The sequence below is a fragment of the Thamnophis elegans genome, chromosome 2, assembly GCF_009769535.1.
Source record: "Thamnophis elegans isolate rThaEle1 chromosome 2, rThaEle1.pri, whole genome shotgun sequence".
Lineage (NCBI taxonomy): Eukaryota > Metazoa > Chordata > Lepidosauria > Squamata > Colubridae > Thamnophis > Thamnophis elegans.
In genome coordinates, this window is record NC_045542.1 from 10161030 (window position 1) to 10179819 (window position 18790).

The window sequence follows — 18790 nt, forward strand, 5'->3', positions numbered from 1 at the left end:
TCCCCCCCTCCCCGCGACTTTCCAGAACAAATACAGGTTATAAATCTTTAACAAAGATATTCTAAAATGAACTTAAAGAAAGTTAGTATCATCTTTCATCTGAGCTTTAACTCCTCTAGGCTAACTCTAAACAGATTATATCATTCCTTGTTTCCTCAGTCATAAACTATCTGGAATTTCTTAGTCCCGTATTTATTTTGAATATAGTCAATCCATCTTCTCCACTCCAGTTTATATTTCTCATTTGAGTGGTCCTTGAGATATGCTGATATTTTAGCCTCTCTGCTAGGTTTGTTACTTTTAATGTCCATTCTTGAATAGTAGGCAAATCTTCCTTCTTCCAGTATTGCGCCACCAACAGTCTTGCTGCCGTTATTAAATACAAAATCAAGTTAGTCTCTATAACAGTACAATCAGTAGTTATACCTAAAAAGAATAACTGAGGGGTAAACTTTATCCTTTTTTTTAAGAACATTTTGCATAATCCATCATATTTTTATCCAAAATGCTTTTTACCTTTTTACAAGTCCACCATATATGATAATAACAAACCTCCTCCTTATTGGTATTACAAATTCAGTAGAAAAGGATAGTCTCTTGATCATCTTCAAAAGTTCGAAAGTAGTTCTACTTTTGAGTGGAAATTCTAGAAATCTGTAAGTTCCTGTATAGGTAAAAAAAAGGACTTCAGAGATCATTTAATCCAGCTTCTTGCTCAGTGGAGAACCTGTAATACAAGACCCCTGAAATGACTATCTGGACCAGGGGTGTCAAACTGGAGGGCCGCGGACTATATGTGTCATGTGCAGGCCACACCCACCCCAGTTCCGTGAACGGGAAAACTTTTGCGATACATCACGTGATGGCAACATGATGCTGCGAGTTTGACACCTGTAATCTAGACTCAGAAGAAAAGAGTTCACCATCCCCCAAGACAAGTTGTTCCAGATATTTCCATTGGGATCCTTTGTTCCATTGTTGTATAATGAGGCTTTCAAGTATTCTCTTGTCTCCTGCCCCTCAGCTGCCCTGCATTGTCTTTTTTCTAAGGTATTAAATTGTTGGGCTTGATGCTTCCTGACTTTCCCTGTTTTTTAATGTTTCTGCTTCACCTTCTTTGACTTTTGTGACAATTCCTGTTCTGTCTATAGGTAAATTCATCTTTTAGCAATAGCAATAGCAGTTAGACTTATATACCACTTCATAGGGCTTTCAGCCCTCTCTAAGCGGTTTACAGAGTCAGCATATCGCCCCCACAGTCTGGGTCCTCATTTCACCCACCTCGGAAGGATGGAAGGCTGAGTCAACGGTGAGATTAGAACCGCTGAACTGCAGATAACAGTCAGCTGAAGTGGCCTGCAGTACTGCATCCTAATCACTGCGCCACCTCGGCTTTTCAAACTTCATATCCTCCAGTAATTTCCAGAATAACCTGCCAGCATATAATCCATGGTCAACCTTTTTGTATTGCACGGTGGGGTTTTTAGACATATCTTTTAACTGATTAATTTCTATTTTTTTTATAAAACAATAGTTTTATTCAACATTTTCCAAACATTAAAATCACAATTACACTTTTATAGCTTCCCGTTATCGATATTTCTTTTTTTCTCATTTCGGGTGTAACCGATTATTTCTGCCACCTGACAATTGCGCGATAGACATATGCGTACTGATAAAATAGTGCCGATTAAAACGCGACGTCAAAACCGCGCCCACAAATTCGCAATGTCAAAATCGCACCGACAAAAGCGCGATGACAAGCACAATAAAATCGAAATTTTTTTAGGGTTAGGGTCATAACTTACGTATACGTGTCCCACTATGTTAAAGGCCCAGCACACTCACTGGGCTGTCTATAGTTTGTTGATGACGCGATTTTGTCGTCGCGCATTTGTCGTCGCGATTTTGTCAAAAATCAATTAACGATTTTGATGGCGCTCATTTGTCCGTCGCGGTTTTGTCGACACGCATATGTCTATCGCGCATTTGTCGGTGAACCATTATTTCTAAATCTTCACTTTTTGTTAGTTCTTAAATGTAACCTGTTGTGGATTCACATTTCACAAGCTATATTTGCTGTGGAACTTTCTGCATTCTTTCAATGTTGTTCTATTTCTTCTATTCATGTGGGCTGGCAGTGGCCACGTGAGTTCCTGCAGCAGCGAGATGAGACGCTGGAAGGCATCCTCCCAAAATAAGACCTAATGCCTCTTTTGGAGGGAAAAATAAGATCGGATCTTATTTTCAGGGAAACACGGTAGATACCAGTAATTTTGTAGGTACTGTTGGCAGTGTTGCAGCAGAGGAAATAAAAGCTGTTTGATAATAGGCTTGTGTGGGGTTTGGAACTGAGGCACCTCAGGCCAGAAAAGGATTTGTCTCCTGATTCATATAAATAACAGAATAACGGAAATAACAGAGTTGGCTGTACCTGTCCAATTCTAGGATCACTGACTAGTCACTCATTTCCGAAAACAGGATTGTAATTTTACTCCAAAATAAAAAGTAAATCAAACCAAGTTAGGGTACCAGATTAGGTAATATACTAAAGAAACCATTTCTGGTTAGCTTTGCTTCTTGTTCTAGTGCAGGTGTGTCAAACTCGATTTCATTGAGGGCTGCATGAGGGTTGTGTTTGATCATGGCGGGGGGAGGAGTGGGCATGGCCAGCTCAACATCCTGCAGTCCGCACGCAGTTCTCTCGGGCTCTGTTTTTGGCTGCGACGGCCTCCTGCAGTCCTCTGCTAGTGAAAACGGAGCCTGGGAGGGCCGCATATAGAGCTCGCCTTCCGAGCTACACTTTCACTGGTAGAGGTATCGCAGAATGTGTCATTCACTGTTTCCAGGGTGGCCCCGCGGGCCAGATCCAAGCACCCCAGATGTGGCCCTTAGGCTTTGAATTTGACACCCCTGTTGTAGTGGGAACAAATGTCTTCCAAATGTCTCCCTTTTTCTTAAATATTTTCCAGGGAGTCATAGTTCTCGGTAAATCTGCAATTCTAAACCTTAATTGAAATGTTCATTTTATGTTTCTTATTTTTGCGATGTGTCTGCCATGGTCCCAATGCTGTGAAGGACTTCCTTCCTCACGGTATTCACCTGTCTCCATTTTAGCATTTTGTAGAGCTGTAAATAGATCTTTTATCTCATGATGCTTTTAGCCACAATTAATTGTGCATATTTATCTCTAGTAGTATGATTGTTCTCCCTTTTTGAAACAATTTGTTTAACTGTGGGGCAGAACACAAATGTTACATTAAAATCATTCCAGAAGGCTTTCATCTTTATTTTTGGAAGTCAGAAGGCTTGAGAATTCTGAATCTCCCTAATGTTAGTATTCGTGAGTTCTAATGAATAATTATTTACTGTAATTTACCTTCCAGTTAAAATTTGTTGTAAAATTTTCCCTTTGATGGGAAAGTACCGAACCAAGTCATTTGTAGAGTTCTACACAATACCCTAAGCCGTGGTTTCACGAACCGGAGTGATTTAATTTGTTGTACTGCACAATAAGAAATCAGCATAGTTTATGTGCAATGGAACCTGTGAATGAAGAGTCTCATGTTTCTTTTCCCTTCCTATACCTCATTATTTCAATTTCTCCCAGGGACCAACACCCACGAATTGGGGATATCCTGCAAAAACTGGCTCCCTTTCTCAAGATGTATGGCGAGTACGTGAAGAACTTTGACCGTGCCATGGAACTGGTAAACACCTGGATGGAGCGCTCAACACAGTTCAAGGGCATTATCCATGAAATACAGGTTGGTCACCTGTGTTTTTGTTTAGGCTATTTAGACTTTGTGGCAACAATGTGCCCCTCCTACTTTCCCACCCCTCCCGCACCTCCAAACAAACAGCATAATCTAATAGCTGAAACTGTATAGGGGATCGACACAATCCTGTTCCTATTTTAACATGGAACCAGCATGTCTCCTCCAGAATATTGAAAGAATATTATATGGCGAGGAGTAACTTTGCTTGATTTATGTGCCCCCAAAGAAAAGAAGCAAAATTTGGTGGATGGGTGGATGATTATTTCACTATATCCACCTTCCTGTGAGTATTGTACAGCATAAATAAGAAGGGGAGATGGGAAGCCATTGCTTAGCAATGAGGATTCCATGGGACAGTCCAGGTTTCACTTTGTGGCCTGAGATCCAAACAAAATCTGTGCATTTGGAAGGATTTATTGGGAAAGAGCAAATCCTCATGGATCTCCTGGGATGTTTGACTCACCCATGCGAATTCTGCCTTTAGTTGCCTGGGTCTCAGTTCCCTGCAAGGGCAGGCATTTTGCCCTTGGAGAGCTGCCAGGCAGACAGTTCTCTTGAGATCCCTCTCTGTTGCAGCGGGAAGAGATATGTGGGAACTTGACCCTGCAGCATCATATGCTGGAACCGGTCCAGAGAATCCCTCGCTATGAGCTGCTTCTGAAGGACTATCTCCTGAAACTGCCCCAGGACTCGCCTGACTGCAAGGATGCCCAAAGTGAGTGCAGCTCTCAAGGGATGATGATTAGTAAGGAGAAGAAAAGGGACAGTATCCTAGTCCACAGCAAGCACGGGAGGGGAAAATAGAATGTGACATAATGCATGATTGGCTCCTGGGTCATTAGGAGATCAGTGACATCTGGAAAATTGAAAGAAGTGCCGGACCAAGGCAAGGCAGGTTCAGAATTCATTATACTAACAGTGATCAGTCATAATGTTGGCTAGTCATAATGGCAGATCTCCACTCCATTGGGACTGTGCAATGTGGTGAGCATCAGGCTGCGTTCATAAGAGGCGCCCCTTCTTTCTCCCCCCTCCAATGAAATTAAAGACATATCAATAAATTTCACGACGTTTCCAAATCTCAGATTTGGGCATGTTTTTTTAATGGGGATTCCTGGGGCTGGAAAAGATGACTGGAACTTGTCATATGCATGGGATGCTTCTGGTTCAGCAGCTGGGAGTTAGGAACTGCTTCCTAGAAACTGGAGTGGCTTCGCTTCTAGCTATTAACCTAGCCATCTACCCTAACAGTCAGCACACTTGAAAGGAATCCATCGGGCCCCACTATGCATGATTTTTGTTTGAAAATGGTTATAAACTGGGGTACGGCCTGTGTTTAATTCTCTGTAGAGTAAGGCCAGCAAAATAACGTACATTCTTTTTCTTTTTTTTTAACTCCTCCTCTTACATAGAATCCCTGGAACTTATTGCGACTGCTGCAGAACACTCCAATGCAGCCATCTGCAAAATGGTAAGAGTGGGTAGAATGATAGTTATCAAAGGCCAGCTGTCTGGATTTTCTTTTTCTTAGAAGTGGGAGTGTATTGGGAATGGATTCAAACTGATTCAGCTTCTTGTATCTTTCTCTATTAGTACCCCAGAAAGTGGAATACAGTTCAGGATCACATCCACATTTTTAAACCATGTTATTCTTCCCCAAACTATGTGTCCTTGTCTGTTATAGCTTACAGCTTGAAAGTTTACTATCTCAATTTCAAGACTGATAACACAACCAGAACTGAATATAAATATTCAGCTTGCTACCAAATATCCCTTACCTTTTGCTCCCAGTGGACAATTTTTAAATTGTAAGATCAGGAATTGCACAGGAATTGCTTTTTTGCACAGGGGGCCTGAATGTGAAAGGTTTTAGGGACTTTTTAAAAATTTTTTGACGTTCATTGTTTTAAAATGTATTTATCCTACTTAATTGTTTGGATCAGGATGGGTCATCTGGCCTTCAATTAGACAGGCAGAAAGTATGAAAAGTTTCTTCCAGACAAGTAAAATAAAACTTGACAGCTGCAGGCAGTGTTGAATTACAGAATTCTGCTCTCCTTGGTCAAGATATTTATTATTTTTAGAAGACTGTGAGGAATGAGATATGATGAACAAAGGTTACTGGGAGTGAACCCAGCTTTGTTTAATGGGAAAAAAAACCCTCCTTATAATTCAGACCTTGACAAACTGGTACATCAAGTAAGATGGATACTATGTCAATTATAATTAATAAAATAATTCCTTTGAAAAGCACAAGTGTTTTCTATGGGTTTTATTCCTTTATGGGTTCATACCTATTGAGGCATGTCTTTAACTTGTCAATTGATTGACTGAGCTTGTCAGTTGACAGCCCAGGTTCAAGACCTGAGCACCGCGCAAATGAAGTGAACTCTTTCCTGTCCCACCTCGCAGTTTGAAAGCATGTAAATGCGAGTAGATTAAGAGGTACCATTTTGGTGGGAAGGTAACAGCATTTGATACGGCTTTGGCACATAGCCATACTGGCCACATGACTAAGGAAATTGTCTTCGGACAACGCTGATTTCCCCTGGCCAAGAAAAAGAGATGAGCACTATGCTATAGATTGGGACACGACTGACAGGGAAGCCTTTACCTGCCTTTACCTCAACCAATTGCCTATTACCTCCAGATCACCCATTCGCTGCAATGGCCAAGTTCTGTTTTGGATTTGGATTTCCTACCCAAGTTGCATAGTGTATCACAGGTGGGGAACCATTGGTCCTCCAGGTGGTCCAGAATTATTAATTAAAGGAGCTGAGGTGGCGCAGTGGTTAAATGCAGCACTGCAGGCTACTTCAGCTGACTGCAGTTCAGCAGTTCGGCTGTTCAAATCTCACCGGCTCAGGGTTGACTCAGCCTTCCATCCTTCCGAGGTGGGTAAAATGAGGACCTGGATTGTTGTTGGGGGCAATATGCTGACTCTGTAAACCGCTTAGAGAGGGCTGAAAGCCCTAGGAAGCGGTATATAAGTCTAACTGCTATTGCTATTGCTATTGCTATTATAACACTCAGTGGACCACAACTGATCATTACTGATATGGGGCTGGAAGGGAATTATAGTTCAACAATATGTTGTTCATATTATATTCTTTCTTTGAACACAATAGAGTTGTGTAGCAACTACGAACACATGTTTTACTATAATTTTTCTTCTAGGAAAGAATGCACTCACTGTTGAAAGTGTACGAGCTGCTTGGAGGGGAGGAAGACATAGTCAATCCCACCAATGAACTCATCAAGGAAGGGCACATCCTGAAGCTTTCAGCTAAGAATGGTACCACTCAGGACCGTTACCTGATCTTGGTGAGAGACAGGATGGGAATCCCCACCCACTATTATTTTGGCTTATGTTTTTAGCTATCAAACTTGGAGAGTTTTGTCAGGCAAGATCTCTGCTTCTTACTGTTATTTCTTCCTTTTTTTTTTTTGGTCCAGTTCAATGATCGATTGCTTTACTGTGTACCAAAACTACGTCTCATAGGCCAGAAGTTTGGAGTCCGTGCTCGCATAGATGTGGAAGGAATGGAGGTAATGCAAGAAGAAGCCGTGTGAGAATTAGATAAATATTCACAACAAGTAAACTGTTTTGAGTCACATCCACCCTTTTGGAATGAGATTGGGGAAATATTGATTAGCACATGCAGTGCGGAGAGAGGCAGATTCACTAAAAGTGCCAACATGTTGGACAGTAATAAAAAGACAAAATGTTATAAAATGGGTCAGAATAAGCTAGGTGTGTCTTATACTTTGGAGCCTCTTATACGCTGAAAAATACTGTAATAACCGTGGCAAGAAAATTCGTGAAATCGGGTAAAATTTACCAAACCACTGTCTCTCTTAGCAACTTAAATTTTGAGCTCAATTGTGGTCGTAAGTTGAGGACTACCTCTACATTGCCCCAAGTTCCTTAGAGGAAAGACAGGCTAGAATGGCAAATAAATGAGTTGAGAGATAAATATTTTAAGTAAATAAATGGATTGTGATTGGGGGAACCGTTTTTCTAAAGCAGGGCCACAAAGTTAGATGCCATGCGTGCAAATGTTCATGTGGGAATGAGAGTTGCCCTTGGCAAGGCAGCCGAGGGAAGGGACACTTGCAGTGGTGGGTTTCAAAAATGTTTGGAACCTCTTCTGTAGGTGTGGCCTGCTTTCCGGGTCCACTGGTGGAACCTCTTCCAACCGGTTTGGTAGATTTGACGAACCGGTTCTACCGAATAGGTGCGAACTGGTAAAAACCCACCTCTGGCCACTTGCCTGTGTGAACCAGCCGTGTGCCTCTTTTCTTCTATGTAGCTAAAAGAGACCAGCAGCCTCAATGTGCCTCGGACCTTCCTTGTATCAGGGAAGCAGCGATCCCTAGAGCTTCAAGCCAGGTATGGGTGGAAAACTTAAGTCTCTTTTCTTTTCTCAAAGTAAGCGAATTGCCTCCTATTGAGCAGTTCATCTTTGTAGCTCAGTGATTCTCCTTTTCTGCTTGTTTTCCTTTGGATCCCATGCGTAAGAATTCTGTTATCCTCACATCTTGGCTCTTCTTGCTCTTCCTTCACTATCAAATCCCAAATCAGACAAATTGAGCAATCCTCCCATTAACACAGGACAAAATGCACACCCACACACACATACATCCCACCACTGCAGTTTTTTCTTTTTTTTTTGGAGATGCAGCTATCCCAATAAAATGCCTTGGGGAAAACAATGATCTTTCTCTTTTAGGACTGAAGAAGAAAAGCGAGACTGGATCCAGGTAATTCAGTATTGCTTCTCAAGCTATATATTGCTGTGTTTGTAATTTATTAAACGCATTTGTATAGCTACCCAATTTACACATAGTGACTTATTTGTACGGACCAGTAAGAAAACAAAGGAAGAGTTCAGATATTGTTACAACTATATCACCTTTCTTGCAATGTTCAAATCCATGTTTTTTTTTTAATTTAGAAGAAGGGGAGGGAGATTTCTCTTAATTAGCACATGACTGGGTATAATTCTAGATACATGTTTCTCCATTTCAACAATTTTAACATGTGTGGACTTCAATTCTAAGAATTTCCCAACTAGCATTCTGGCTCAGAAATAGCAATAGCACTTAGACTTATATACCACTTCATAGTGCTTTTACAGTCCTCTCTAAGCGGTTTACAGAGTCAGCCTATTGCCCCCAACAATCTGGGTCCTCATTTTACCAACCTTGGAAGGATGGAAGGATGAGTCAACCTTGAGCCTGGTGAGATTCAAACTGCTGAACTGCAGCTAGTAGCCTGCAATCCTGCACTCTAACCACTGCACCATCTTGGAAATTCTGGGAGTTGAAGTCCACACACCTTAAAGTTGCTGAAGTTAAGAAACACGGATCTAGATTATATTAGAATGGATGAGTTTCTTAGGTCCAGCAGATATTGGGAAGGATATTTGATCAAACAGGAGTTGGGATAATCCTGTCTCAAATTAATTTTTTGAACGTCTGTGTTGGCACTGTACAGACTACTTTCAGACCATGCAGATCCAGAGCATTAGGCATGTATCCATGCATGTGTTATCATGCACCTTAGTACATGACAAACCTTACACCTGTACCAGTGGTGTGTTCCGGATCCCGTTCCAACCGGTATGGTTGGAACGGGCCCGGCGTTGTCCACATAGATGCACGCACAGCGCACGTATGCATCTTACCCTCCAGCAACGCCTCCGCGAGCCTCCGTGACGCTCCAGCTGCTCGGTGGAGCGTCACGCAGGCACTGTATGTGCCGTGTGCATGTGCAGAAGCGCAGAAGACTTAAAAGACAGGTAAGGAGCTCGGGCGGGCAGGTGGGCCCTCTGTAGCACCGTACCAGAACGGTACCCAGTGCTCCAGGCAGGCTCCGATACACCCGTACCTGGGTGTAACTCCTGCAACCCACCACTGACCTGCACCAATGTCTGTTCCCTTTTTCACAACAAGAAGACAAAATTAGAGACAAGAGAAATATTGTTGCTTTCACCATAAACCATGATGTGCCAGGCAGACTCTGGGTAGAGCACTGTGTACATAGGAACTCATTAAACCCGGTTTTACCCTTGCTTCACCGAAAAGGGCTGGCGTTGTTTCTTTTCGCGGGTCTGCGCTTTCTCCCTGCGTCCATTTTGTAATCAAAGACATATCATTAAATCCATAGGCGATACAGGCTACAATTCAGAAACATGAGCAGACGTTGGAAATGTTCAAGCAGATTGCCAGCGAAGATGAAACGCCGCCTAATTCACCAGTGAGTCACAGTTTTGTGTGTGTCAGGGAGAGCTAGAGTGAGAGAGAGAATGGGCATGCGCCTTCGTTTTTGGTGAGACAAGCAAAAACTTACCGACGCAATGTGTATGTCAGCTGAGAGATGTCTGGCTGGATTGGCTGTAGCCAGTATTAATGAAATTAATGAAAAGACCAAAAAAAATAATATCTGCAGCAGCTCATTAGAATTATGTGAAAATAAAAATGGTATTGTGTCTCTTTCTGCTGATCAGCAAGATTTCTCTTAATTTTGCGTAAGTAGCTCTAACTTTTCTTGGTTATTCTTTTTTTTTTATTTCAAAAGTTTTATTTCTCTTAAGGCAAACATTTCATCATTCCTCAATCAGTAAGACATCGAAGTACAATTTCTTGTATATCAAAATAATTCTAGTTTACCACCAAATTCTTGTCTAGCCTAATATATACCCTTCCCTCCCTCCACCCTCTCCCCCAACCCCCCTCCACCTTCCCCCCCCCCCGACTTCCCAGAACCTGCACACGGTATGGATTTCTAACAAACACAGTCTAAAATCTATTGAGAAAAAAAAAGAAATAAAAAAATTAATAACATTCTACATTGACCTTAGCTTCTTCTTGCTGAACCAACTTTAAACAATTTAAATCATTTCTGATCTTAAGCATAGGCTAACTGGAATTTCTTGGTCCCATATTTATTTTGTATATAGTCAATCCATTTTTTCCAGTCTCGTTTATATCTCTCATTTGACTTGGTTATTCTTACGGGGGCGTTTTCCAACCTTGGCAATTTTCAGGTTTGTGAACTTCAACTCGGTTTTCTTCAATGGCCAGGCTGGCTGTGGGATTCTGGAAGTTGAAGTCTAAACACTGGAACTTCCCAAGGTTGTAAAACAATCTAGAGTGGGGTTCCTCAATCTCAGCAATTTTTAAGATGAGTGGACTTCAACTCCCAGAATTCTCCAGTCAGTGCCTGGGAAGTACTGGGCATAGAACCTGAGAAACGCTGCTCTAGCGTATGCAATTTTACCAGGTATTGTTTCTATAAATTCTTTCAGTAAATATTTGTGCTGTTGTTAAGACACTGCAAGTTTGTGTTGTTTTAAATGAGGTTTCCTGAGAATTTGGATTAGTCTCTGAGCCACAAATATTTGCCAGTGTTACATCTCCATCCCAGGGGTGGGTTCCGACAGCCGCTACTGCCGGTTTGCTGGTGGTCGTGCTTCGCGCGCATGTGCAGTACTATAAAAATGCTTATGCGCAGAAGCCAAAAACAAGATGGCAGTGTCTACGGGAGAAATGGTTCGGGGGCGTGGCTGGCCGGTTTTAGCGACCCAGGCCACCAAACCACTACCAGTTCAGCCGAACCGGTCTAAACCGGTAGGAACCCACCGCTGCTCCTTCCCCATTGTAACTTTAAATATAGTATTAGTTCGTCTGAGCACTGAAATATACATACACTTTCTTAATATGAATAGGTTTTAATTCCTCCCTCCCTCCTCTTCCCCTGCCCTGTATTTCAGGGTTGTGAATTGGGCCGAAGGGCACCCACGCCAATCCGAGAAAAAGAGGTGACTTTGTGTATGCAATGCAAAGAGCCCTTCAACGCTCTCACCAAACGGAGACACCATTGCCGGGCCTGTGGCCATGTGAGTGTTTTTCCCTTCATATCCCTCCCCACACCCTAATCCCCTCTTCCCAGTTTCCTTTGTGGAGAGAGGCAAGGCACAGCTATCAGCTTTGCAATTAAGTTGTGTTAGTAAGAGCTACTTCGGTTTGGCCTCCCACGATGCTTGCGATTTTAGTGCTGACCATGAAGCCTTTCTGTCTGATTTGTCTGCTCTGGGATGTGAGCATCAGGGGGCGTGCACTTCAGCCATAGTGCAGGAGGCCTAGATCCAGCCACTATCACATAGCTCAAGTTTATTATACAGGATTATTATTCTGGGCAACCTAGTAAATTTGGAGTTTCTGAGCTGTTTAAAAACTTATCCAATTTTGTGATAACATGAAGCGTTGCCTCACTCTTTACCTCATTCTCTGAAGCCTCCAGGTCCTCACTAACCACTTCAACATGTGTTCACCTACTTAAACCAAGTAAGCAGGAAAAAGGGGGAGCAGGAAGTTCCACATGTTTTATTTTCTTCTCAGAGAAGATCCTCCAACATTCATTCATTCATTCATTCATTCATTCATTCATTCATTCATTCGCCACAATCCTTGCAGACTTCTAGGATACACACAACAACAACAGCAAAATACAATAAAACAACCTAACAAACACCTAAACAAGTACTGTAGACATTCCAAGCTATTGATCTGATGCACTGTTGAACGTGTGTCTCATCTGTTTCAATCGGTGTAACCAGAACAAGAGTGGACACAATTCTTTTCTATGTGGAGTGAACCCTTGGTACATCGCTGCCCATGGGATTAGACACTATCCAGTGGTCTTTGGAAAGGGCTATGGTTCTATTTTGAACATGTTCAGAAGCACCAAATATTCAGCATAGATGTATAAAAGCACAAGCAGAGATCTCCAAGGACTATTCATTGCAAGGAAATTAAATAGAAAATGTTGAGTAATCAGTACAGATAAAAAAAAACAATAAATTTAAATTCTAAAAGATTAACCACAGATTAAAACAATATCCTGTCAATAAAAAAGTGTAATATATTTGCCCTTAGTTGATCTTCATTGTCATTTAGAATATGGCAACACTATACACGATGTGAGTTTTCTTATCCGACAGAAGGAAGACAGTGAGAATGTGTTCTGATCCCTCCTCCGTCCAGTAACAAAAGCCGAGACAAGCTTAAATGGAATGTCCTTTAATAACAAGACCAGAATCTCGGTGGCTGAAAGCCAAATAAACAAACAGATAAGGACTTTGGCAGCAAGTCCGACAAACCTTGGCAGCAATGCAAACAAACTCTGGAAGCAATCCAGTCTGCCAAGTTTGTTTCTCTTTAGTCAAACGTTGACTTCTGCAAGAAGGACGTGGCACATGGAGTCTCTTTTATAGTCTGGGAGAGGAGCTTAATGACCATCAGCTGAGCATAATTATCTCCTGTAATTACGTAGTTGTTCTTGACGCCGAGTATCCCTTCGACAGCGTGCATCCCGGAACAACTCACATGTCGTTTCTGGATTACTCTCTCTTGTCTCCTCCCCACTGATCCAAGGCTCAGGCGCCACCTGGTGGCCAACCAGTCTCTCTGCGCTCTGCTCGGAGTCGGAACCCTGTCCAGGGTCCTCCACATCCTCCAGGGCCGACTCATAGGGCCCTCGCTGTCGGAGTCTGGTGGCAGCCGGGCCACAACAGAATGTTTTCACTTTGTCCTACAAATGGTGTCAGACAGGAAAGGAGAAATGGGGATTAGCTGATTGCCCTGATAATCAGGGCAGGGAGCAGATGGTCTCAGTAACACCTTTGCCACAAGACCCAAGTTGTTTTAGACTGGGAGACTATGGCAAATCTCTCATTGAAATCTGTAGAGGGCAACCCATCTGGGAGACTGATCCAACTCCTGTCCCGGTGCATGGTGACAAGAGAAGCAGCAGCTGGAAATTCAGGCATCCGCTTCAAGTAGCCGTCTTAACCATTGTCTGGAGAGATCGGCATTGTTCCAAGGTTGGAGAACAGGCTGAAGTTCTTTCTTGCCAGCCTGCCTGAGTATGGGAGAGAAGAGCAGTTGAAGGGTCCAGTGTGGAAGAGCCCTAAAACTTCCTCTAGATGATCTTGGGTGCCTACCACCTTCTGATGGCAAGTTATCTCCTGCAGGTTGTTTGTGGAAAATGCTCCGAGTTCCGGGCCCGCTTGGTGTATGACAACAACCGGCCGAACCGTGTCTGCACTGACTGTTATTCCATGCTTCATGGCTCCCCGGCCAGCCCTGGGCCCCACCCCAACACACCCCAACGCCGAAAATCCATTCTGGAGGTAAGAGCAGTACTTCTGCCTAAGGCTTCCTTTACTGTATTTTTGCTATGATTGCTTATCTTCCTGTTTTTATTAAGATGAGACTTCCTTCTAGGCCTCATGCCACAAATTTTACTTCAAACAGGGTTCTTACTCTACAGCAAACATCCGCTCTCTTTTTAGGCTTGCACAACAAAAATAGTCAGTTTTGTAACTGAGTTTTAATGAAAGCTTGTGTATGGATGGAAGAGAACATATGTACAAAGCAGTCTCCGAAGTGGGGCGTGGGAGGAGTCACAACTGGGTATTAACACAGCCGTTTTGCCCGGAGACTGAGGTAAATCTTGAGGCCACACCTCCACTCCACCTCCTGACTTTCCCCAGATTAACCTCAGTCTTCGGCTCAGAAGGAGTACTTTCCTGACTCTCCCTTCACTTCGAAGACCTACCTTTTAGAAACTCAGCTATTCTATCGATCACCTCTCCTCACTCGTGCTTCACCGGTCGCTAGCTCTCAAGCGGTGCTGCTGTGCTAGCGCAAGCGTCCGAGCAGCCGGGCAGTTGCGGGGGTGTGTGTGGTTTTTTCCTAGCTGCGTGCTCCAAGGAGATCCAGCCAGCTGCCCAGATTCATATCAAGGTTTCCAACCCAAGGAGCAGTGGACACAGATGCCCTTCACTGCAGATGGCTGGCCGGCCTCCTCTATGCCTTCCCTCCCCTTCCCCTCATTCCCGGTGTTCTGAGGAAGCTAGCAGTAGAGAGAGCAGAGGTAGTTCTGGTGGCTCCCCATTGGCCAGGTCGCCCCTGGTGGACATGTCGACATCCCCCCATTGGAGGATTCCGCAATGGGAGGGGGCTCTGTGCCAGGAGACTCTGGAGCACCCAGATCCGGAATGGCTCCATCTGACCGTTTGGCACGAGCAGGAGCAGCTAAGGGGGACCCATTTCTCCGCCAAGGTCATTAGGACCATTGAGGCCTCCAGGAGGAGCTCTACCACGTGCATCTACAATGCGTCCTGGGTGGCTTTTGCGACCTGGTGCCGAAAGGCGGGGATAGACCCATCCTCGGCTTCCATGCCCCAGGTCCTGGACTTCCTCCAGGAGGGCTTAGAGAAGGGGTTGCCCCACAGAGGCAGGTCCACTGTCCTGGGGGGTGACCTCCCGACCTTTGTCCCAGCACCCGGTTTTAAGGCAATTTTTCAAGGGGGTAGCGAATCTCAGGCCTCCTGTTGTTCACCGATTCCCGACCTGGGACCTTCCCACGGTGCTCCAGTCGCTGACGGAGGCACCTTTTGAGCCCCGGAGGGAGGTGTCCCTTCAATTCCTGATCCTCAAGGTGGTCTTCCTGGTTGCGATCACCTCAGCCAGGAGCTGTAATTCAACAGCAGTAGCAGATGAGGAAGAAAAATCAGATTCCTCATCTGTACTCTAATTCAGGGGTGGGGAACTACGGTATGATCCCTTTATGACCTGTGGACTGCAACTCCCAGAAGTCTGTGAGTTGAAGTCCACAAGTCATAGTTCCCCACCCCTGCTGCAATTGCTAGATTTCATGCATTTGTGGTGTAGCACATCAAGCAGAGATCTTGGTGGGTAATACTTACTTTTCCGGTCTTCTTGCAGAAACAGGCCTCCGTGGTGGCAGAGAATAGTGTGATCTGCAGTTTCTTGCACTACATGGAGAAAGGAGGGAAGGCTTGGCACAAAGGCTGGTTTGTCATCCCTGAAAACGAACCTCTGGTGTTATACATCTACGGAGCTCCACAGGTATGGATGGGGGCGCCTCTCTGCCCCGCTGCCATCTACTTTTGGTTCCTTACTTTAACCTAACCTGGAAGACATCAACACACCTTCTCCTTTTGGGTAAGAATGCCAACCCCATTCTAGGGTTTAGAGTAAGAATCCTACTCACACATTTTAAAGGTGCAGGTGGGCAACGCTCAAAGGTTGCACTTTTCCTCTTTTTAATAGCCACTAAGTGCACAGCAATGACACAGATTGTGGGTTCAGTTGGGGATGCATGGTAGGCACCGAAAAAGGCCCAGCGCACCTATTGTGCTAATGGATTATTTGAGTGCTGCCTCTTGGAATTATGGGACTGAAAGGCAGTTGAATGATAATGGGGCTCCGAGGCTTCAAAAAAAAGGGCTGGAGGACCCCATTCCGGCCACTCCTCCTGACCTCAAGGGTGTCTCATGTCACCTTCTCCCCAAAGGTAGCAATCAGCTATCAAAAACCAGTGGGCTCATCTGATATGAATGCTCAGATAGTTTTGAATCCCAATAAGAGCCGAGGTGGCGCAGTGGTTAGAGTGCAGTACTGCAGGCCACTTCAGCTGACTGCTATCTGCAGTTCGGCGGTTCAAATCTCACCGGCTCAAGGTTGACTCAGCCTTCCATCCTTCCAAGGTGGGTGAAATGAGGACCCAGACGGGGGGGGGGGGGATATGCTGACTCTGTAAACCGCTTAGAGAGGGCTGAAAGCCCTATGAAGCGGTATATAAGTCTAACTGCTATTGCTTTGGGGGGAAAGAGAGTTTAGAGTTTTATTTCATTTGTATGCCGCCCTTTTCCCTAAGGGGACTCAGGGCGGCTCACAACTCAAAGAAGGGAAAGGGGGATACAGATAGTTTAACAACAACACAAAACAATACATAGTTAAAAAGCGCAACAATCATACCATTCGAAAGGGGGCGACGAATCTTTAGCCCCAGGCCTGTCGGAACAGCCAGGTTTTAAGGGCTATGCGGAAGGCCTGGAGGGTGGTGAGGGTACGAATCTCCACGGGGAGTTCGTTCCAGAGGGTCGGAGCAGCCACAGAGAAGGCTCTCCTCCGGGTAGTCGCCAGTCGACACTGGCCGGCGGATGGAATTCGGAGGAGGCCTAATCTGTGGGATCCGATTGGTCTAGTGGAAGTAATTGGCAGCAGGCGGTCTCTCAAGTACCCAGGTCCAAGAGAAGTCTAAATCAGAAGGGCAATTGAACTCAGATCACCAAGTCACTTTAGGGCTGTTTATAAGCACTCATGGTGCCTCCTGCTTTTGTCATCCTGCAGGATGTAAAAGCCCTGCGCTCGATGCCCCTGATTGGGTTCGAAGTCAACCTTCCTGAGCCCAGCGAACGGGTGGACCGGCGCCATGCCTTCCGGATCAGCCAGAGCCATCTGTGTTGGTATTTCAGCCCTGAGACTGAGGAGCTGCGGCAGCGATGGATGGAAGTGCTGAGCAGGGCGGGCCGTGGAGAGGAAGCGAAGATGCCACCTTCAATTTTGGAGGCCGATGAGGATACAGAAGCAGAGAGAACCTAAGGCATGGGCCTGAGGAACTGGGGAAAAATGGACTCTGCCCACATGGGGACCTTGCTCACTATTCTCTGACCAGTATACTTGAAACTATTTCTCCTTCTTCCTCTCTTAGCACTTTCTCAGTTCTTTTTTTTGTCAGCATCTGCCATAGCCATCTGACCTGTCCTCAGCCATGATGTTCTCTGCCATACCCCAGCCATAGGGATAAAGCACATGCACTGAGATCTGCTCCGGGCCAGTTCTTCCCACACCATATCATGCAGTAACCCACACACCCCTCCAACTTAAGTTCCTTTCATGTTCTCTTCTATGCATGGAAAAACTGATTTGAGAAAGTCATCTCTTTAAGAATGTGCTTCCCCCATTTCTTTTACCTCTTGGACCAAGATCTGTTCTTCCAATTCCCCCACTGCTTATTTAGCACTTACTGAACTCCAGTGATTTGGGAAGACAACAATGGGGGAGCGTCCTTTCTCACCTATCTGTTTGCCTCTTTGTTTGATAACTTATTCCTCTAATTCCCCATCTCTTGAGATTATGTAGGGTGTTTCAGTCTGTTGCTGATTCGATAGGTAGGCAATTTTTTCCATTATAACTTGAAGCCATTCTATCAGTCTTGATTTTTGTGCCAAATGGGGAGTAAATCTGGGTTGGGTTAGATTGAGAGAAGAAAAAAAAAGGATGGCCTTTAACTTTTGTACAGCTTCTCTCGGGGAGAAGTTCTTCCTCATCACAAGAACTCACGCGTTGGCTGCATCCCCTTATTAATTCTCCGTTACAACGTTGTGGAATCCTAAGACTGATTTCAGTTCCACTGAACTCAAAAGCTATAAAATCCTCCGGAAACCATTTGAATAATGCCCACTGTTCTAATTTGGCCCTTTTTTTCAATCAAATTGAATGGCAAAAGAGAGCTATAATTAGCTACTATTAATGGATCATCAGGTGGGCACTTTTGTGTATTGTTGGACCGGATCTCCTGTCATTTTTCATCACTTGGCCATATTGGCAAGAATTGATGGAAGTTTAGAGTTCTGCAACCTCTGGAGGGTCATATCTCACCTACTGCTGATCTAAAAAAAGCATCTATAAAATGTCATCTTTCTGAGGATCACGGAGCATAGACATGCTAAGGGAGAAAGTTACTACAGTGAACTGTAGAGATGCTAGAGACTACATACATTAAGTGGGAATACAACTAAGAGTTTAGAAGAGACCAGAGACTTCAAATCTCATTCATTTCAATGTCGGCATTTCACCCCAACTTATTTAAGAACGGGTCTGCGCCCCCAGTGGCTTGTGAACTCTCAATAATGGGGCTGGGGAGATTAGATTTCTTGGGTCAAAGCAAAGATGCAGAAAGTTCTCAAATGTATCAGCAACTTCCACTCAGGTGGCCCATGGGAGAGAATGAGGGAAGAATTGAGAATATATTTTGCCTTGGAATTCATTTAAGGGTTGGTGAAATGCTGAACAGACTGCCAAAGTCTTGGCTTAAGACCCACAAACATTAGAATACGGTGCTAGTGCAG

The 18790-nt window shown here is 44.3% G+C and overlaps 1 protein-coding gene across 1 annotated transcript in view; it reads left to right on the top strand.

Moving 5' to 3' along the window:
• The window catches only part of FGD1 (FYVE, RhoGEF and PH domain containing 1), a 71656-nt gene extending 53051 nt beyond the window's left edge, over nt 1-18605 (top strand). Inside the window, exons 7-18 of the mRNA XM_032210114.1 lie at nt 3611-3767; nt 4356-4494; nt 5192-5250; nt 6957-7103; nt 7236-7328; nt 8093-8172; nt 8513-8543; nt 9952-10041; nt 11558-11683; nt 13820-13978; nt 15579-15722; nt 17010-18605. Of these exons, the coding sequence (XP_032066005.1) occupies nt 3611-3767; nt 4356-4494; nt 5192-5250; nt 6957-7103; nt 7236-7328; nt 8093-8172; nt 8513-8543; nt 9952-10041; nt 11558-11683; nt 13820-13978; nt 15579-15722; nt 17010-17261 (1477 nt within the window). The 3' untranslated portion in view covers nt 17262-18605. The remainder of the gene's footprint in view (nt 1-3610; nt 3768-4355; nt 4495-5191; nt 5251-6956; nt 7104-7235; nt 7329-8092; nt 8173-8512; nt 8544-9951; nt 10042-11557; nt 11684-13819; nt 13979-15578; nt 15723-17009) is intronic.
• The last annotated feature ends 185 nt before the right edge of the window (nt 18606-18790 follow it).